The 19,369-nt window shown below is 42.0% G+C and overlaps 1 protein-coding gene across 1 annotated transcript in view; it reads left to right on the top strand.

Annotated features, from left to right (window-relative positions):
• ALDH1A2 (aldehyde dehydrogenase 1 family member A2) overlaps positions 1-19,369 on the top strand; it is a 96,144-nt gene that overhangs the window by 40,954 nt on the left and 35,821 nt on the right. The window contains exons 4-7 of the mRNA XM_045787543.2: positions 2,340-2,469; positions 14,551-14,612; positions 16,625-16,753; positions 16,880-16,993. Of these exons, the coding sequence (XP_045643499.1) occupies positions 2,340-2,469; positions 14,551-14,612; positions 16,625-16,753; positions 16,880-16,993 (435 nt within the window). The remainder of the gene's footprint in view (positions 1-2,339; positions 2,470-14,550; positions 14,613-16,624; positions 16,754-16,879; positions 16,994-19,369) is intronic.

The following is a 19,369-nucleotide window of genomic DNA, read 5'->3' as shown; positions in this document are numbered from 1 at the left end:
TTTCTAGAACCAGTGAAAAGGAGAGATAGCCAGGGACAGCAACGTTCTTTCCCCTCAAGCATTTTCTCACCTAAGGAACTTCCTCTCTCTTACTGGTGTCTGTGTTTGTTTGTTTTTGCTCTTTTTAAATAAAAGTCAATTTCTTAGAAAATATAAACTGCCAGGAAACTGGAACCATTTGGGAATGTCTGTGTCTGATGCCAGGGATCGCCACCTCAGTAAGCCGCAGGTGATCGATCCATTAATGTCGAGGACGTCCTTGTTCAGTCAGTGTCCTCCCTTCTGCGCTGGAAAGCAGGGCACGATTGGCTTGCTCACTGTCACTTCCGCCATGCCTCTTCCTTCCAGCCGTCCCCTTCAGGGATCTGTGCATAGGATGGGAACAAAAATGAATTCATTTGCAGAGATGATTTGGAACTCTGTATGTAACATTTACTTTTCTATAAAAACACTTTCTAACCTGGCACTTCAAGGAAATGCATTTTGTGAACAAGGTGTTCCGCAGTAAAGTAGCTCCTTCTCAGATATTCACAAGACACCGAGCACGTGAGAGACCCTGGAAAGTCTGCTCACTGCTTCTCACGCTTAAACCTAAGCCTCAACACTGCTTCTCTGGCTAATCAGTCAATCCTGTGCAGAACTGAATACTTTGGAACACCTGGGGGCAATGCTGTTCTCTATGCTTTTCACTGGATTATAATTTCTTTGCGACTGAAAACTCTATTTTACTTCTTTTTTTGTAATCCCAGCACAGTTCCTCGCACATAAACAGTTGGGGGGGGGAGGGGAGCACATGGATGGTCTTTAAGTGTCTGCTTAATTGAGTGAAATCTACACAATATTTACAACATCCCACTAACAATACGTACTAGATAATGATGTCGTTGATTTCTGCGATTATATTTTCACATCATAAAATTCAAATGCCATGCTTTTTCTGACATTCTGTCTCACTGTGATCATTCTCTTTTGCCATTACACCTAAATGGTATTTCTCCTTTTAAACACTCCGAGCCATGGGAGGAGTAAGTTTTAATAAGCAATAGCCTCTGGAATATAGGGGAGCTCCTGACCAGAGAGCGAAGTTAATACCTCATCCAAGTACACATAATTAATTGAAAATAAACACAGGTGAATTTGGCTGGTGTCAACAGCTCATCGGGACTGTTTAGGTGGCCCAGATCCTGGTCGTTGACTCTGCTTCCCTCAGCGCTGCGTAGAACTGGGCTGTGTGCTGGCTGCATGGAGAATGTAATGCCCATCTCACGAGTATATAAATGTCCTAAAAAGACTGGGAGATAATTTGATTCCCTTTAATAAAGATGAGCCAATATACAGTGGTAAGCAATGTGATCTTTTAAAACGAGTCCCATCTTCTACACATCGTAAGTGGGTAAATTGCAATGTAAGTAATTGTATCTTCATGGCCTCAAATGGAGAACATTTCCATTTTAGTTTTGTCAGCACTCGAGTCATTCTCACACCAGTATGTTATCAAATGTGCTTACAGAGAAGGACGTGAGATTATAAACATATGTATTTGCTTATTTAATTTGTTAAACTTGTAGCACCTTTGATATTTCTCAAGTTGAAATACTCTTTTCTCATTTCAGTGTGTTCAGTTGGAGTTTTTAGTTGTTGCTACAGATTTAAGCAGTTTAGGAATATGTCATTCAAACAGTAACATTTATAATCCAGAACTGCTCAATATGTCTATTTTTATTAAATGCACCAGATACTTCCCTATTAATAGGTAATGGTTGTTAACATAAATATTTACAAAAAACCAGCCCTGGAGTTGTTAAAGTGTGAGCTTCCCTAGAGGAGATCTTGTTTATTTGATGGTAATAAATAAACTCGCTGTGCACTGTGGATATTCCATTTCTCAGCAGGAGTCTTGGCAGCGGTGGAAAACGTTTTACATTCTCGTCAGTCGCATAAAAGCCCATGTCCCCGCTTCTCTTTATGGATTCAGATTACTGGCGTAGACTCCAAAAAATCCCCACGCAGCTCTGATCATTAATATAACAGAAGCTGGTTTGACAGGCAGAACATTTCTTTATCATCAGTTGAAGAAATGTCATGTTTATGTATTATTGGGGTAGTGGTTCCTGGAGACACCCAGGCACAAGACCATGCACGTGTGTATTCATTGTGGTCTTTACTAGGAGCTAAACTAAGCTGTTAGTGCTAAAAATCTGTTTATTTGGGAAGTCAGAGTTGACCAGGTATGCATCATTATTCATATTCATTCATATCCTCTCTCTTCCTTTTTTTCTTCTGCTCCAGAAATTATTTAATATATCACTAGAAAGCTCTCTCCATTTCTTTTCCTACAGACCATGGAATCCCTAAATGGTGGCAAACCGTTCCTGCAAGCTTTTTACGTGGATTTGCAGGGGGTCATCAAAACCCTTCGGTATTACGCAGGCTGGGCTGATAAAATTCACGGGATGACCATTCCTGTAGGTATGTGATATCTGAGTACATTGAAAGGGAAATGTGAGGCTCCACCAGAAACACGCTTTCACCATCAAAACACAAACAGCCGTCCCATAGCAGACAGGAGCACACTCACAGCAGCTTGAACGGAAGAACCGAACAGACCACATCACCAACTCTGACAGCATCCGTGTTTCTGTATGTGGACAGTCCACACATGAGTGCAGTGGCAAGCCACTTCCACCCATACAGCAATCAGCTAAGGCGCAGGTGGGCTTGTCAGCCGCTAAGCTCTCAGCCCTGCGCTCCGTCAGGCACTGGGGGTGCGGAGAGGTGTCAGACGTGGGGAAGTCAGGGAAAATTCCACCAACATTAAGACTTGGTCCTTCCCCTCCTGAAACTTGAGATCTATGTGTTTGGAAGAAAGTACTCTAAAATGTTAACAATTGTCTCTTAGTGGTGAGATGGTAGATAATTTATTTCTCTTTTTTATACTTGTCTGTATTTTCTGTAATGACCACGGATTACCTTCACAATCTGTAAAAACAACAACCATCCTTTCTCTCAAGTCCAGGTTAGGGGATAAAACCCACAGCAGAAACAAAGACCTCTGTGGGAGAGTTACAATTAGCTGCTGAGTCGTGTGGCTTGGCCTTCAGTGCTGTGGTCCTGTAAAGGGGAGGGGAGGTGTCCAAACTGAGCTCGTCCACGGACAGGGCCCGACCTGCTCAGCAAGTGCTAGCCATAGCTGCTACCAGACCGAGGTTTCACAGCAACCCCCAGGGGAAGGCAGTATTATTAGCATCCTCACTGACAGAGGAAGAAACTGAGGCCCTAGTGATGCTAAGTAATTTTCCTAATTGGCCGGCAAAGTAAGTTGTAGAGCCGAAATTCTTATGTTAGAGTCTGGTGAGTCACTTCACTAGCTCCTGCATTTTAGATTCTGGGGGGAAGACATACCACGAGAGGAAAGGGAGAGGCTGAAGGAGATGGGAGGATGTCGGTAGCAGAGAACAGACGTAAGGAAAGGAAACACATGTTCCTTGAGTGGCTGCTAAGTGCTGTGCCAGGTACTCTCTACCTTCGTGTTCTGGAACAGCCTGCTTTCCGCGTGTACACTAGGAGGAGTGGAAGGTAGGGCTGGGCCTTCCTAAGTCAAGTGTTGCTTTACCGGAAAAGGGGGTGGCTGGCTGGCAGTGCGGATGGACGGCTTGGAGCGGTGCTGCTCAGACTTTGACGCCTGTCTGTATCACTTGGGATCTTCCTCAAGTGCATCTTCTGCCGGAAGATATCGGGGGTGGGGCCCGAGCTTCTGCATTCCTGCCCAGCTGCCGGCTGCCGCCTGTGCAAGGGCTTCTCTGCCTCGAGCAGCGAGGACAGGATCCAGAGACCGGTACCAGCCAAGCTGGCTCTAGTGACGCTTCACTCAGGTATGGGCCAAGTAGAGCAGTCGCAGTGAGAGTGGAGAAGAGACTTCAGAGGTCTGTTTCAGTCTATTTTAAAATTACCTCCATGAATGATGGCAGCATGCAGACAGTTAGTCTTTAGAAAATGGGTTTGCAGCCGTAGGCACTCCTCTGTGCCGTCCAGAGGTTTTCCTTGTTTAGCAGATTGAGGATGGAGAAGACTGCTCCGCGGGAATGTCAGACTCAGTGCAGTCCTGGCTCTGAGGATTTTACAGAGCTCCTCTGTCTAGCATCACTGGCAGGATTTAGGAACGGCCGGAGTGGAGCAGGGTTACTATGTGGTATGAGCATACCTGTTGCAGGGCCTGGGAATTAAAATGTTTGTTCAAAACAGAACATGGGTCAGCTTTTTTAGGTTGGCTTCCCCTATGACAATGCAGGAAGGTAAATAAGACCGAGACCAAAGGCCCTGAGTTATTTGCCCCTCCTCCTCCGCCATTTCACTATTAAAACAAATATGTTTGGGGCATTTAAATATCTTTTCTTATGATTTACAAACATCTTAAGAAGTAAGATGAAACAGAAGGCTGGACACGTACATCTCTGTTTGGCCTAAAAATGTCTTAGTGTTCTTTTGCTTTCTTGGGAGAGAAGACCCTGATTAGATCAAGATTTCCTGAAGTCTCTGATGTTTGATGCTTTATTTTACTTCATCTGACAAGAGGTGGTTGGTGCATAGGCCTTACTGTTTCCATCTGATGCTCTTTGGAGATCCTGAGGACGTTGACGTAGGAGTTAGAAACACAGGGTTTCGAAAAGGCTGCCATGATCATGTCTCTCACCTTTAAGCACAAACTGGTGTTCAGCCCGTGAAGGAGAAAAGTGAGGAATTCTCTTAAGTCCTAAGGAATATTTAGTTTCCCTAATTTTTCTCAAAGTACATTTAGAGGGATACAAGGTGAGGGACGCTTCAGGTGGCCAGGCAGTGCTCCTCGGAGGCTGGGCATTTGAGGTGGAAGAGCTCTCACTGTGGTGCCTCCCGCAGAACAGGGAAGGCTGGAGGCAAGGTGAACTTGGCAGCTTTCCTCTCTGTTCCAGGTTTAGGTACAGTTGCCTAAAGCCTATACTTGCCTGTAGGCTCCTGAGAATTCAGCTCCTTGGCCCCTCTGGCTAGTTCAGTGCTTAAGGAATCTGTACTGAACCGGGTGAGGGGATAGAGGAAGGTCAGGGAAAGGGGAGGGGTCATTACTATCCACTTACTTGTTCTCAGATGTGTTCAGTCAATCCATTTGTGTTTGTCATTTGTAACTCCATAATTTAACATCAGCTTCATTTTGTCCCTGTATTCTTGGCTTTTTCCACTGAAATCTGGAATATAAGAAGTTTATTAGTCTTTAACCATGTGGTCTTTATTGTGTTACGTACATTTCTTTGTGAAATACCTTAATTTTACATTTGGAATTATAATATAAAGGAATAACGTAGTTTTTATTTACATAGTACTTGATTGTGTAAAGTGTTCTTTCACCCACAGGACCCGTGTGATTCTGTGTGTGTGCCTGTGAGGCAGATTGGGTTTTAAAAGGTATTGTACCCATTTTACAGATAAGAAAATGAGACAGCAAGGGTTTAGCGTCTTGAACAAGGTGACATGGCTAGTAAGTAGCAGGCCAGAGATTCAAACCCGAGTCTCTCTCTGCCTAAGCCATTATGGTCCCTCTTCTTATGGAGACCGGCTCAGTAGGACAGGAAGATGAAGAGGCCAGTCACCTGGTGAAGCCTTTAATCCTCTGCAGATGGTTAGGTTAACAGACTTTCGCTTCCTGTTGCTCATGGTAGTTGTGTTCTGTAAAGTTGGCTTGGACACTGAATCAGCAAATACCAAACCGTTGCTTCTGGAGGAAAGACAGAGATGAAAAGTACCGTTCTGTCTGGTCACCCATTAAAAGTAAACCTTTGGAAAAATTTTTTTTATTTTAAAATACAGATCACTTTGTTTTCATTGAAGGACATCGTATGGTTCATCCAGCTTAGTATCTCTGACTCTAAAGGATAAGACCCAAAGAGAGTAGGGGGAATTATGCTCTTGTCTCTTTCACTCCTTCCCATGTAGGGAGGCAGGGCGATCTGCCCTGTAACGGGGAGAGAGCTATTCCTCCATCTCCTCTCCCAGGCATCAGCTTCAGCTTCTCAGTCATTCAGTCTTTCCTTCATGCATTCATTCATTCGATAGATTTTTTGTTTTGTTGTGTTTTATTTGTTTGTTTTTGAGCACCTGCTGTGTTTCCTGTCTTGGGGAAAGCACTGGAGATACAAAGGTGAGTAAGTAAGATGGTTAAAGAACAGTAAAAAAATAACAAGGTAGACAAGTGATTGCAATACAGTGTGGCTTATTCGGCTGTGGCATCATGCAGTTCAATGGGACGCCGTAGGAGAGGCACCTCACTGGGTATTAAGGCTTCCTGGAGAAGGCGGTGGGATGTACAGGATGGTCCTTGAGGGTAGTTCAGTGAGATGGAGGTAGGGTCATCATGGGTGGTGACAGTAGCCTGTGCAGAGCATGGAGGGTGGACAGGATGGTGTGGCGGTGGGTCTGACGGCATAGCCAGGTGGGGAAGATGGTGGGGCTCAGAGGCCTGGTAAAGCATGGTACAAGCTGTATTTCAAAGCTGTGGCAAGTCACTGAAGTCTTTTAAATGACAAACGCCTTGATCAAAATTGCAGTTTACAGAGAGTACTTTGATTATATAATCGATACCTAGAGCAAGGACCTGCTTTTTTCCCCTCCCCCTGAACCGTAACCCTCCTTCAGAATATTTGAGAAGAGGAGAACAGGTCATGGCATGAGCACTTTGAACCTTCTGCTGGGCAGCTGTTTCTCCCTCTGAATTGAGGGCTTCTCCCAGCCCTCCCCATCCCCCCTCACGCAAAGCCCACAGTCGGACACTATCACGGAGTCCTGCAATATCAGTGTGATTCACAAGGGTCTCGGTGTTGTTCACTTGACAACACTGGTTTTTATTTCCTGCCGTGGTATTCAATGGAACTGTTCTTTCGGACCATAAATCCTAAGCTTTGACCCTTTTACTATGGCACCATCTAATTATGCTGATAAATAAAAATCATTACTGTGATTTATTGATCACTTTGTGCCATTATATTATCTCTAATCTCACAGCAGCCCTGCAGGGGGAATATTATTTTCCCCATTTTGATTATTTTTAACCTATATCACAATCTTCTGCTTCCGTTCATGTCCACAGACTCCTTGTGATGGAGGAAGCACCCAAGCTTGTTTTCAGTTTACCGAGGGAGAAATGGAGGTTAATCGATTTACATGACTGAAGATTTTTCTCTGTAACAAGTGTTGATTTCCTTGATTTTGTGATATGTAAGCAGGGAAAACATCCGTGCTTTAAGCTGAATTCTGACATGAAAATGGCCTTATGATACATTAGACTATAGCAAAGGCTAAAAAATCTACCCAGATCATATGTAATTATTTATCCACTACACCCCCTTTCAGTTTTACCTTTTAAACTGAAGAATAGGCTAAAAAGGTGCAGACATTGACTCAAATCATAAGGCGCTGCCTTCAGCAGCTCAGTCTAGTTTAGTGTTGTTGACCGAGACTGTGCGTGGTGAGGTCCCTCGTTCACTCAGACCGAGAGCGAGGAGCTGTTTCCTTGGCCCACCTACAGAGAACCCAGGGTCCTTCCTAGGACCTGAAATGCTGGTGACAGGAGGTTGTGACGTCTGCTTCATATGTGATCTCTTTGAGAGTTTAGGGTTAAAAAAGCCCTGAGGGGTCCCAAGGCCAGTCTACTCATTTGTCAGACAAAGAAACGGAGGCCGAGAAGTCTCTTTCTTCCCAGAGCACGTGAAGGAGCAGTGTGGAGCTAAGCGATCTTCCTGACTCAGGAACATGTGATCTAACCTCTGAGAAGCTGCTAGCAGACTCTTGGGAAGGACAGTGTTAGACCATCACACGCTAACATCGAGTCTCAGTGTTTGTATAGGCCTTTATAGGGTTTATCATTATAGCTGCAAATGTTCAGTGAGGTCTGTTCAGTGTCAGAATACATAGGTATTGAATCGGGGACATAATGGAATAACTCAGTGTAGCTGGTCTAATTGTTGAATACTGGGGTCATCACGAGGGCTACTAACTCCTCGAAACAGACTAGAGATTCCATTCACTGAATCGTGTTATAGCATTTTATGCTATTAAATAAACTCACTTTTAGTGAGTATATAAAATTTGCTGTAGTTCTTGAAATACTCTTAGTATTGTAACTGGAAGCTATTTCTTGAAGTTCATGTTAGATACATTCCTCCTCAATTTCTGGCACATTTCAGATTTTTCTGATTTTATTGACATACTGTCTAAACATACTCAAGTTCATGCAGAGACTGTGCCAGTGGCCGGTATTCCTATGAGAATAAAAATTTTGTAGAAAAATTCTTTCAATCAATGATAAGCTCTGCCTTAAGAAGTAAGGATAACTCTGGAGGAATAATTCAAATAATGAAGTTGTTCTAACGAACTAAATAATTGCTGTCTGTCCTGTGTAGTTTGACAAGTTCCCATCAAGAACATAGAACAGTGGCTTGACATTTCCCAAGTACAGAAGAGGCTTGCTCTATTATTCATTTCTAGGGGTCAAACGCTTTTCTTAATATAATTCTAGAAATGGCTCAATTTACGCAGTCAATAAAATTTGATCCATAGGTCAACCAGATTCATGGTATAATAACATATTTAATTGTAAGATTTTTTATATTCTTCATGAGTTGTAAAAATTCAAATACAAAAACACGTCAGAGAAGTTGTCTCTGGGTGAACTTGAACTCCTTTCAAGAGTGGTATTGATTACCCTGTATTTTTTACTTTTTTGAGTGAAAGAGAAAAGAGGCTGAGAGAGAGAATTCCTACATGTGTGATTTTGTATTTCTGGTTTGGTATCTCATCTCTTCTTTAATTTTCTCCACCACAGTTATGATCTAACTTGTTGGCTCTGAATTTGGAATCCAGAACATTTTTCTGGTATTCTCATCAAATATAGTCCTTTCTTGCTGAGTCTGAACTCTCCCTGTAATATCTCATATTTGGTAAGAAGACCTAAGATCATCATAGCCTTAAAACAGTATCTGTTTGGGTGGAGATCTTTTTCTTTTTCTTTTTCTTTCTTTTTTTCTTTTTAGAGGTGGTGGTGCAGAGGGAGAGGGAGAGAGAGAATCTTAAGCAGGCTTCATGCCCAGTGTGGAGCCCGACACAGGGCTCAGTCTCACAACCTTCAGATCGTGACCTGAACTGAAATCAGGAGTCGGACGCTTTGACCAACTGAGATGCCCAGGGGCCCTAAGATTTTTTTCTATATTCAGCTGAAGCACTCTATCGCACAAAGCAAGAGAAATGAAGGGAATACCCTATAAGTCATCTGGCCATATTTAGAGCACATTATTAGCATAAAAGGTGGGGAAATGGGCTGTAATTTTCTCTTAGGCAGAGAAGAGTACTCTTTATGTAGCATCTGAGGTATATGAGAGAGAGAGAAAGAAGTAACACTCTGTTACCTTGGAGTTGGCTCTGTTTCCATGAAGAGGAGAGAGGCACTTAGTCCCAGGCTGCCCCATCTGAGGGGAGGAGGTGTCGATCTGCAGTGTTCCCTTTCTTTCTTACATACTGGAATTTATGTGAGTTCTCTGTGTCCACATAAAAAGTCCTCAAAGAATCATCTTGACTCTTCACAAAAGGGTGATCCTTTTTTCCCTCCTTGGCACTCCTAGATGTCATACTGCTGTTCTGTGGTTTGTGATATCCACCTAAATCCAACCCTCTATTCACAGAAGAGTCTTTAATCTATTTTAAAGGGCAATGAACTTGAAATCTGATGACCCAGATTCAAGTCTTGATTAAACTTGGTTTAATCAAGTTAAGTCACTTTAGATCTAACCTCTCTGTGCCATTTTTTTCTCTACTTACAAAATACTGATAATAACTGTTACCCTATGTTTTTTTCATAGAGTTGTTTTGAGCACGAAATGAGATAATGTCAAAATAGTTTGCTAAGGGGCGCCTGGGTAGCACAGTTGTTAAGTGTCTGCCTTCGGCTCAGGGCGTGATCCCGGCGTTCCAGGATCGAGCCCCACATCGGGCTCCTCTGCTGGGAGCCTGCTTCTTCCTCTCCCACTCCCCCCTGCTTGTGTTCCCTCTCTCGCTGGCTGTCTCTCTGTCAAATAAATAAATAAAACCTTAAAAAAAATAGTTTGCTAAGCTCTATAGAAAGACATGTTTTTGTTCTTAATTTAGTATTTTTAAAATATTTAAAAGGTTGATCAGATTCTCCTCCGCTTAATCTTCTTTCAGGCAAATCAGTAGAGTCATCAGAGAGGCAAACAGTAAAATAAACAGACATGAAGTCAGCAGCTGTAAAGCAGCTGTGGGTCCTCACGATCCTCGTGGACCCTCTTTGCTCTTTTGGTTCCTCTGAAGCTCGCTAGCTGGAGCATGGTCCGTAGATCAGAAGCACCATAATCGTCTGGAAGCTTGGAGAAATGCAGACTCTCAGGTCCTACCCCAGACTCACTGATTCAAAAACCATTTTAACAAGCTGTCCAGGTGCTTCATATGCACAGTTCAGTTTGAGAAGCCCAGTAGCATACCACATGGCACTGGAGCGTGCAGGATCATTCTACACAGTAAAGTAGTGAGCATTCTTCATTTTAATTACTAGGTTTGAAGAAAATATTGCTAGCTCATGAAACCTGTTGTTTCATAGGTTTTTCTAAGGTGAGGCTAACAAGTAGCTTTTTACATATTTTTTAAAAGATAATGTAACAAATTATTAAGTAACAGAGTAAGTGATGTACTTGGATGTGATGAAAATTATGAAGGTGGCCTTGGGGTAACGTTAGCGGAGAAGCCTGGTGGGATTCAGGGCAGGGTTAGAGTAGCTTGGAGGACCTCTGTGGTGCCGTTAGCCCTAGCCAAAGGTATGCCTAGAAGGCATAGTTCTCATGTTTGCCCGGCACCCCTGGTCAGACTCGGGGTGTCCAGAATCATCTTCACTAACCAGATGAGAATACAGACTGAGCTCAAGGTCAGGGCCCCTTTATCTCTTTCACACAGGATTCTTTGGGGAAGAGTTCAAGCACCAAAGTACCCTTTATTTCTTTATTCCCTGCTTAGAGGAGCTGTAGAGATGGAAGATTCTTCAGTCCATTCTTTGTGTCAGCCTTGAGCTAAGTGTCAAATCTGTGGACAGTTTATCCAAGGAAGTGTTCATTCCCCATGTTTCTCTTGGGACACAATTATGGAGTCAAGTTCAATTCCTTATGAGGTCAGCCTTGTAAGATTTCGCCCACATTTTGTTTCTCTTTCATTTCTTCAGGAACTTTGGAAATTATATAAGTAATACAACTAAATTCTTCAGCCATCAGACTGTAGAGGGGGGACATGCTTCCTCCGAACCACTCCAGCCTCCCACATGTGCTGCTGCAGTAAACGCCTGTGGGGTTCTTCAGCCCAGATCCCCATCTTTTCTCAGCCCGTTTGTATCCCCTCTTGACATGATACTCTGATTCTGTCATCTGTGCTGAGCCACCCGGGGCCGTCACCTTAGCCAAGTTACACTTGAGTTGGGATGATTTCTGTGCAAATGAAACCGTCTAGCCTCTTGATCAGGGTTATTGCTCCTTATGAAACACCTTCCGGGTAGAAGAGACTGACATCACATTTATATCTTACACACACACACACACACACACAAAGAGAAGCAGTAAAAGGTATTGATATTAAAAAATTTTTTTTCAGAGATTGTAAGTTGAAAAAGGACAGTAACTTGTACTTTTGTAAAGAATGGTATCTGAAAATTCTTGAGCTGTCTGCATACAAAGCTAAGAGCGTTGATTTGATTTTTAAAGTATTACCCAGACTTCTTATTGTCATCCTATGGACAGTTTCCACATCTGGGCTACTTTTGCTTTAGTGGGGATATACACTAAAATAATTTCCTTCTTACAGTTGTTGAATGCTATTTCCTAATTTCTTCCATTTAAAGCATTGTCATTAAACAAAATTTGGAGATGGGCAGCACATATTGGGGAAAATTTTTGCATATGCACACGACAAAAATCTAATTTCCTTAATGTACGTATGTAGAGTTCTTCAACTGACTAAAAAGTTGAATAACCCAATAGGAAAAGGGCAAAAGATATAAATTTGAAGAAAACAATTGCAAATGGCCAGTAAACATGAGAAGATATTCATGCCATGTATCTATCATGAAACACAAATCAAAACAAGTTGTCATTTTCCACCTGTCAAGTTAACTGAAATTATAAAATGTTTGAAAAGCCCCAGTGTTAAAGAGAAACATAGGAAACATGGGAAAAAATACCATGTATTTGTTGGAATCATAAATTGTGTAACTTTTCTGAAGGATGATTTGGCAGTATTTATCAAAATGGGAAATGCACATACACTTTGACCATGAAATTCCACAGATATGCAAAGATAATGTGAAATGATCATGTTTAAAGCATTATTTATAATAGTCTAAACTGAAAGCAATCTCTATGTCCCTCAGGACAGTTTATAGCAGTTATAAGTATTTACTGAGCCAGTGGAATAGCATTCAGCAGTTTAAAAAATGTGTAAGCTATATATGGAAGAAGAGTGAGAAAAAATGTAGACGACTGTGAATAATATGGCCATATTTATATTTTTTAAAAAGCCGGAGGAAGGAATAAAAGGATGCTACATATACTTGTATGTGAAAAAAAAAGTTCTTTGAAAAAATACACCAGCAACAGATAGCTGTAAATTCTGGGAAGAGGTCCAGGAAGGGGAGAGACCTTTAATTGTTTTAAAATGCCTAATTTCGAATTTAATTAAAACAGTTCTGTGTGACAAAGAGGAGTGGTTTAGTTGTGTTGAGAGACAATAATAAACAATCACATCCTTTCTCTTCTCCCAACCCGCACACTCCTCCTGTCCCCACTTCATCCTCATCCTTAAGATTAATGCTCTTCAGGAGAAGTAACTGAGGGTCTTCACTTTCCCCAGGGGACAGGTTTTGAGATAGGAAACAAATATGAGTGAAGTGGCCAAAGTGTTGGCAGTTGAGGGAAAAACAAAGACTTTGTCCAGTACTGGCATTGTAGTGCCATGTGCTAAGAACAAGCCATTCTTTGGTTATTCCAATTAGTCATTTCAAATAATTCAGACAAAACCTGATCTATATATCAAATCCTATATAGGAATATTACTCAGCCATCAAAAAGAATGACATATTGCCATTTTCAGTGATGGAGCTAGAGTGTATTATGCTAAGTGAAATACGTCAGTCAGAGAAAGACAAATACCATATCATCTCACTCATATGTGGAATTTAAGAAAGAAAACATGAACATATGGGAAGGGGGGAAAGAAAAAAAGGAGACAGGGAAATAAGCCCTGAGGGACTCTTAATGACAGAGAACAAACTCAGGGTTGCCGGAGGGAGGTGGGTGGGGGTAGGCTCGATGGGTGATGGGTATTCAAGAGGGCACTTGTGATGAGCACCGGGGTTATGTAAGTGATGGGTCACTGACTTCTACTCCAGAAACGGATAATGCACTATATGTTAACTGACAAAATCTAAATATATAAAAAAAATAGTGTATTGACACAGAATCTATCACACATTGTTGATGGCTGTTCAAGTTGATACAATATCTAGGGAGGTCAGGTCCAAAAGATTTATTACTACTTAATATGAATATATGCTTTCATTCAGCAATTCTACCTCAAGGAATTGATCAAAAATATATGTGTACACATACATAAAGATGAAATAATTCATTGCAACATTGTTCGTACTAGCAAAAGACTGGAAACAATCTAAATATTCATTAACAGACTATTTCAGTAAATAGTGCATCTATAAAAAATTTAAAAATAAAATAATTCGGGTAAACATAATGGCATTTTCCTAAAGAAAAATTTGTTTTGGATTTCCTGGGTAATTATTCCAATTGCTTATTGCTCCTATAGGAAAAATAAGATTATTAAATCATCATCCTTATTTCCATGGCTAATTTGAGGTCAGAGTCTTTGGGGTTTTTGATGGAATCTATTTTGACGTAGGCTTTTGCCTTCTTGAAAGAGGGCCGGACGTGTCTCTGTCCCCCCAGTACACAGAAAGTGTGTTTTGACGCCTGGATTCACTTATAAAAAAGATCTTACTGTACTACTCACCTTTTCTAGTTGCCTCTACCATTTAAAATTTACCCAGTAGCGTTTTACTTAGGTTTTTTTTTTTAATACTTCAGAAAGTTATTTAAAATGTTGAGGTACATTGAAGTATCGTTTAAGCACTTAACATAAAATTGAGTGTTTATGATTTTCCAGTTCCCAGCCCCCCTCCTCCCATCACCTGTCCCCTGCCCCCACCTCCCCAGAAGACTGCTTCTAGTGTCATAAACTTGTCCTTCATTTCACCTTCGAGGCCCCCTCATCAGTACTCTGGCTGTCTGGGCGCCATATCCGGAGACACCCTGTGCCGAGTGATAAGCTCTTCTACCAGCTTTCCTACATGGTTGAGAAGGATGTTTTCTCAACTTTATTTCTGGTTTTTTCATGGCCACCCAAATTCTCCCTCTCTGTTTTTTCTTCTAATCCGAATTCTCTGGTAGTGACCGTGTGCATTTCTTTCAGATGGAGATTACTTTACCTTTACCAGACACGAACCCATTGGAGTGTGTGGACAGATCATCCCGGTGAGTGAATCTCCTCACGCCTCCTATTTATTTTCATTGGAACCAGTTCTCTTAAAGGTACTTAAAACATGAACCTCAGCGAGGTATGCTTTCCATTACTTGGGGGGGCGGATTGAGCTCATGTTGTTGACATATCTTTAACAGCCTCCCCGCAAATGCTTATTTGAACAGGTTAATAGGGTTTCGGCTCCGTTACCAGGAGTTGAGTTCTCAAGCCATGGAATTCTCATGATTAAAATAAGCAAAGCCCAGTGTATTAATAACCTGCCCCTGCTTATGGATGTCCGTTCCGCTTATGGAAAATTAATGCTTTGTTATATTTGCTTGTTTATTTTTTAGAACTATGACTCACCATCTTTCCAGGCATATTGTTTTATATGGTCTTTTAATCCATTCTTTCCCACTGTTTCTTTTCACAAGAATCTAGATAGAAGAGTCTACAGAAGACACAGCAGTACAACTAACGTCATGGTCATAATTGAAACCATGCCGGGCTGTTGTATGTCTTGTAAAGGGAAATAGATGTAGTGCTTAGTGTTTGGATTGGAACATTAAACATTGTCTTTTTTTTCCCCCTCTCTCATACACAGCCTTGGCACTGTCTAAAACATCATCGAATCTTCCAGCAGTACTAGCTAATCACTCTGGCAGGGATTTCAGGGGCGGCTCAAATTAAACTCTTACGGTAGAGGCAAGAAGTGCGCTCTTTCCAAAATATAGGAGAAAGTCATCTTTGGCTTTGGGAAGGGGCAAAGAATTTTGACAGGTATTAGTATTTTCTTAAGTGATTGGCAAGCTGTGGGTTTCTGTGAAATTTACTAGAGAATGAAACAGAAAATGAGAGGTTGGGTTATGTTCTCCTGCTCCTAACCCACCTAGGGAGGTCCCACTTGGACCAGGCCAGGGGTGAGGCCCGTCACCTTCATCGCAGGAACTCAGACCTGCTCTTCTCGCCCTTCCCCAGAGGCAAGCTCGGAGCTCCAGCTTTCACTGACAGCACAAGAGCCACTTGTCAGGCAACTCCGGCTCAATTACCGCACTCCAAGATTTATATACTGTAGATGGAATTAAAACATCACTGTGGACTCCCAAGTTTATAAACAACTAAGGGGAAAAGAAATTGGGTGTTTGGTGAAGGCAAGACACTTGTATATTTTTGCAAGCTTGCCAGGGTCAGTGAGAATCTTTCAAGGGTGGCAGCTGAGATGCTTCAGGCAGAAACACATTGTGGTCAAGGGCTGAAGCCAGGGGACCAGGATTTCTGTTTTCTTTCTTAATGAAATTATCAATGACACCTGATAGGACTGAGGTTCATCCCTGTGCTTATGTGACAACACAAGCTCAATATCGTTTTTAGAATCAGCTTAACTTAGGCCCCGAATTCAGACACTCCTCTACATTTCTCAGCTTCCCATTAGTTTATTTTGCAATGGAAAGGAAGCAAATGAAAATGTTTGCGTCCTCATCAGTCGATGCAGTTTCTCTTTCGTCTTCGTGTGCTTTGTGACAATACGTGTACGTAAAGAAAAGGCACTCCCTTGAAGTACACGTTGACTTAACAGCCAGAGTTTTCTTTTCCAGCTCTTCCACGCTGAAGAGCTCTCTCAAACCCGTCTGAAACTCCTGGTGCAAAATCACGAAGGCAAGAACAAGTTTTCATACACAACAACTTACTGGAACCAAAGTCTAATTTCAAAAACCTATAAAATGTCAACAGTGAAAAACCAAACCAAAACAAAGAAAAAACAGAGACTCCCTTTTCACCCTGAGATCTCCTTTGGTGGGTGGTTGCGATATAGTAATTTGCTGAACCGAGAGAAAAGGAGAGATTTTCAAGGCCAGTCCTCTCTTCTCTTGTTAATGAAGTAATTAAAATATCCAAACATCCCTACTCTGTGGCGGACAAGATTTATGTTGAGGACTCGTCTGAGAAATCTGAGCAGGCACAGCTTGAAAACAAAGTCGTAGAGGAATATTTTTTCATTTATCAACCTTGAGTTTTTTCCTTTCAGTGGAACTTCCCCCTGCTGATGTTTGCTTGGAAAATTGCTCCAGCTCTTTGCTGCGGCAATACGGTAGTTATTAAACCGGCCGAACAAACACCGCTCAGCGCGCTCCACATGGGAGCCCTCATCAAGGAGGTAAGGGAAACTCACTTGAGGAGTGGCTCCCACTCGCCTAGTCGTTGGGGCCTACTGGAGCATATCCGCTTTACTGTGCTTCATCAGCTTTCACAAGCCACATTTCCTCCAATTCTGTTTTGTTAGGCTGGCTTTCCGCCGGGAGTCATCAATATTTTGCCAGGATACGGGCCAACGGCTGGGGCAGCAATAGCTTCTCACATTGGCATAGACAAGATTGCGTTCACAGGGTCAACTGAGGTAGGTACCCGAGAAGCCGTGGGTTGGGGAACAGTCCTGCAAAGGAGTAGAGGATTTGAAAGAAAACAGAATGTGTTATCTATAGGCGGGACGCCGAAAGAGCAGTGAGTACCCAAGCTCTCAAACGGTGGCAAAGGTGTCATATAGCTAGAACACTCGCGAATGTCAAAGTCAAGTTGTGCGTTGACCTTTCGATGGTGCAGATCTTGGAGTGTTTTTCGTGATGCCATCTGTGGAAAACCTGTCCCAGAAAACAAAACAAAACAAAACAACACCCTATTGTAGTTTGAAATAAAAGGAACACTTCCCAGAGGCAAAAAGAAACAAACAAACAAAATCTATCCCAGAAGCTGGGGTTCTAAACACTTTTCTGAGTCAAGGACTTTAATGGCAGAAGCAGGTTAAGAAGCTGGAAATCCAAACTAATCTCTAGTAGAGATTAAAATGGAAACACAGCTCTGTCTCCCCACGATTCCACCAGACCCTGTGGATGTAGTTGGCATCTAACTATGCCCATGGGCCACAAGGGATGAGAAAGAGCGGGGGCAGCAGACTTTTCCGGGAGAAGGCCGGCAAGTAAATCCTGGAGACCTTGCAGCTCCTACTGTTTCTGCAGCGACTACTGCACTCTGACCTTGTGGAGCAGGAAGCGGCAGCCGTAGGTAATGTGCGGGCTGAGCACGGCTGCAGGCCCATCAGACTTTGTTTATAAGACACTGAGATTCGAATTTCATATAATTTTTACACATCCCAAAATATTACTGGTCTTCCTCCACCCCAATCATTTAAAAACACAATAATGGTTTTTAGTTTGCAGGCCATACTAAAATAGACAGTAGGCCAAATTCGGCTCATGGGCCACAGTTTATTAACCCTTGATAAAGAGTCACAAGCCTGCCTAGAAAGATCTCTCCTGAAATGTTACTCTACATGTCTCGGATTCAGGTAACAGAGATGATTTTAAAAAAGAGTCTGATTCATAGTTTTAAGTAGAACTTGCCAGATGACCTCCCCTTTGAACGAAGGGTGTTTGCAGATCTAGAACAGTGCTGCCTCACAGAAAATCCGTGAGCAACACTTGTAATTTAAAATTTGCTATTAGCCACATTAAAAACGTTTTAAAACAAGTGACATTAATTTTAACAATACATTTTATTTAATCCAGTATTGCCAAAATAATATTTCAGCGCAGGGTCAAAATAACAAGTCATGGTCACAGTATTTTGCATTCTCTTCTCAACACGAAGTCTTTGAAATCCGGCGTGTAGTCTGCCTTTACAGCGCATGTCAACGCAGACCAGCCCCTGGTGAGTCTCTGCGGCCGCACATGCTAGACATGCCCACACCGGACGGCGCGGGCGGAAGGGCTTGACTGTATCAGCAGATGCAATTAATGATACTGGGTTAAATGGACTCATGTTAAAAAGTTTCAGAAGAGATTGGTTAATAAACCTGAGTGTTAATTTATAGTTAGAGATTCTAGAGTGTTAGGTTTATAAAGAGTTAATCTTGTTTCCAAACCTCTTATTCTAGTCGTACTTGTTATAATAATTTGCAGTTTTAATGAAATCTATAAACCAAAATGTGGGTGTGAAAGGAAATCATAGCTCCTATTTGAACTAAGTCTAGCACTTTGAAAAGATTTGCTAAGGACTAGATGCCTTAAAAACTGCAATCAACGAGGAGTGGGCAAGACAATTGTAAGAACTTGGGGCAAAACATAAACCTAGACACAATGTGCACCCGGCTCGCTTTATAAATATTTTTAAGTCTTCACTCCACTTTAAAGAAACTGCAACCAGAAATCTTAAACAGTATTTTAGGGGGTTTCATCAGAAAGGAAAGGTAAACCCATAATTAAAGAAAAGTCCTTGGTTCCATATCCAAAGACTAGAGAATGAATGTTCATATTTTTTAAATTAAAATGAAATCTCTAAAGCTATTTCCCTGCTTTAACCTTTTTTTAAATTAACCAGTCATGGGGAGCCTGGATGGTTCAGTCAGTTGAGTGTTCGACTCTTGATTTCTGCTCAGGCCATGATCTCAGGGTCGTGAGATTGAGCCCTGCGTCCGGCTCCACACTAGGCATGGAGCCTGCTTAAGATTTTCTCTCTCTCTCCCCCTCTGCCCTCCCCCAACTTGCGTGCATGCTCTCTTTCTTTCTCTCTCAAAAATAAGTAAATCCGTTAACTAACCAGTCAGTGGTCCAGATTGAGCCAGTTAGGGGCTTTCTACCGTGTAATATTTTTTTAAATAAAAATGAGATCGTAATATATAAAATGAGATATAGCACCTTACGTGTCAGTACTTACAGATCTCCTTCATTCATTTTCATAGCTGAATAGCATACTCTTGCATCAGTGTGTCATGGTTCAA

The sequence above is a fragment of the Ursus americanus genome, chromosome 36 (assembly GCF_024610735.1).
Source record: "Ursus americanus isolate L20-20 chromosome 36, mUrsAme1.1.p, whole genome shotgun sequence".
In the NCBI taxonomy this organism is placed as follows: domain Eukaryota; kingdom Metazoa; phylum Chordata; class Mammalia; order Carnivora; family Ursidae; genus Ursus; species Ursus americanus.
Note: the sequence above shows the minus strand (reverse complement) of the source record. Positions and strands in the feature narration are given on the sequence as shown.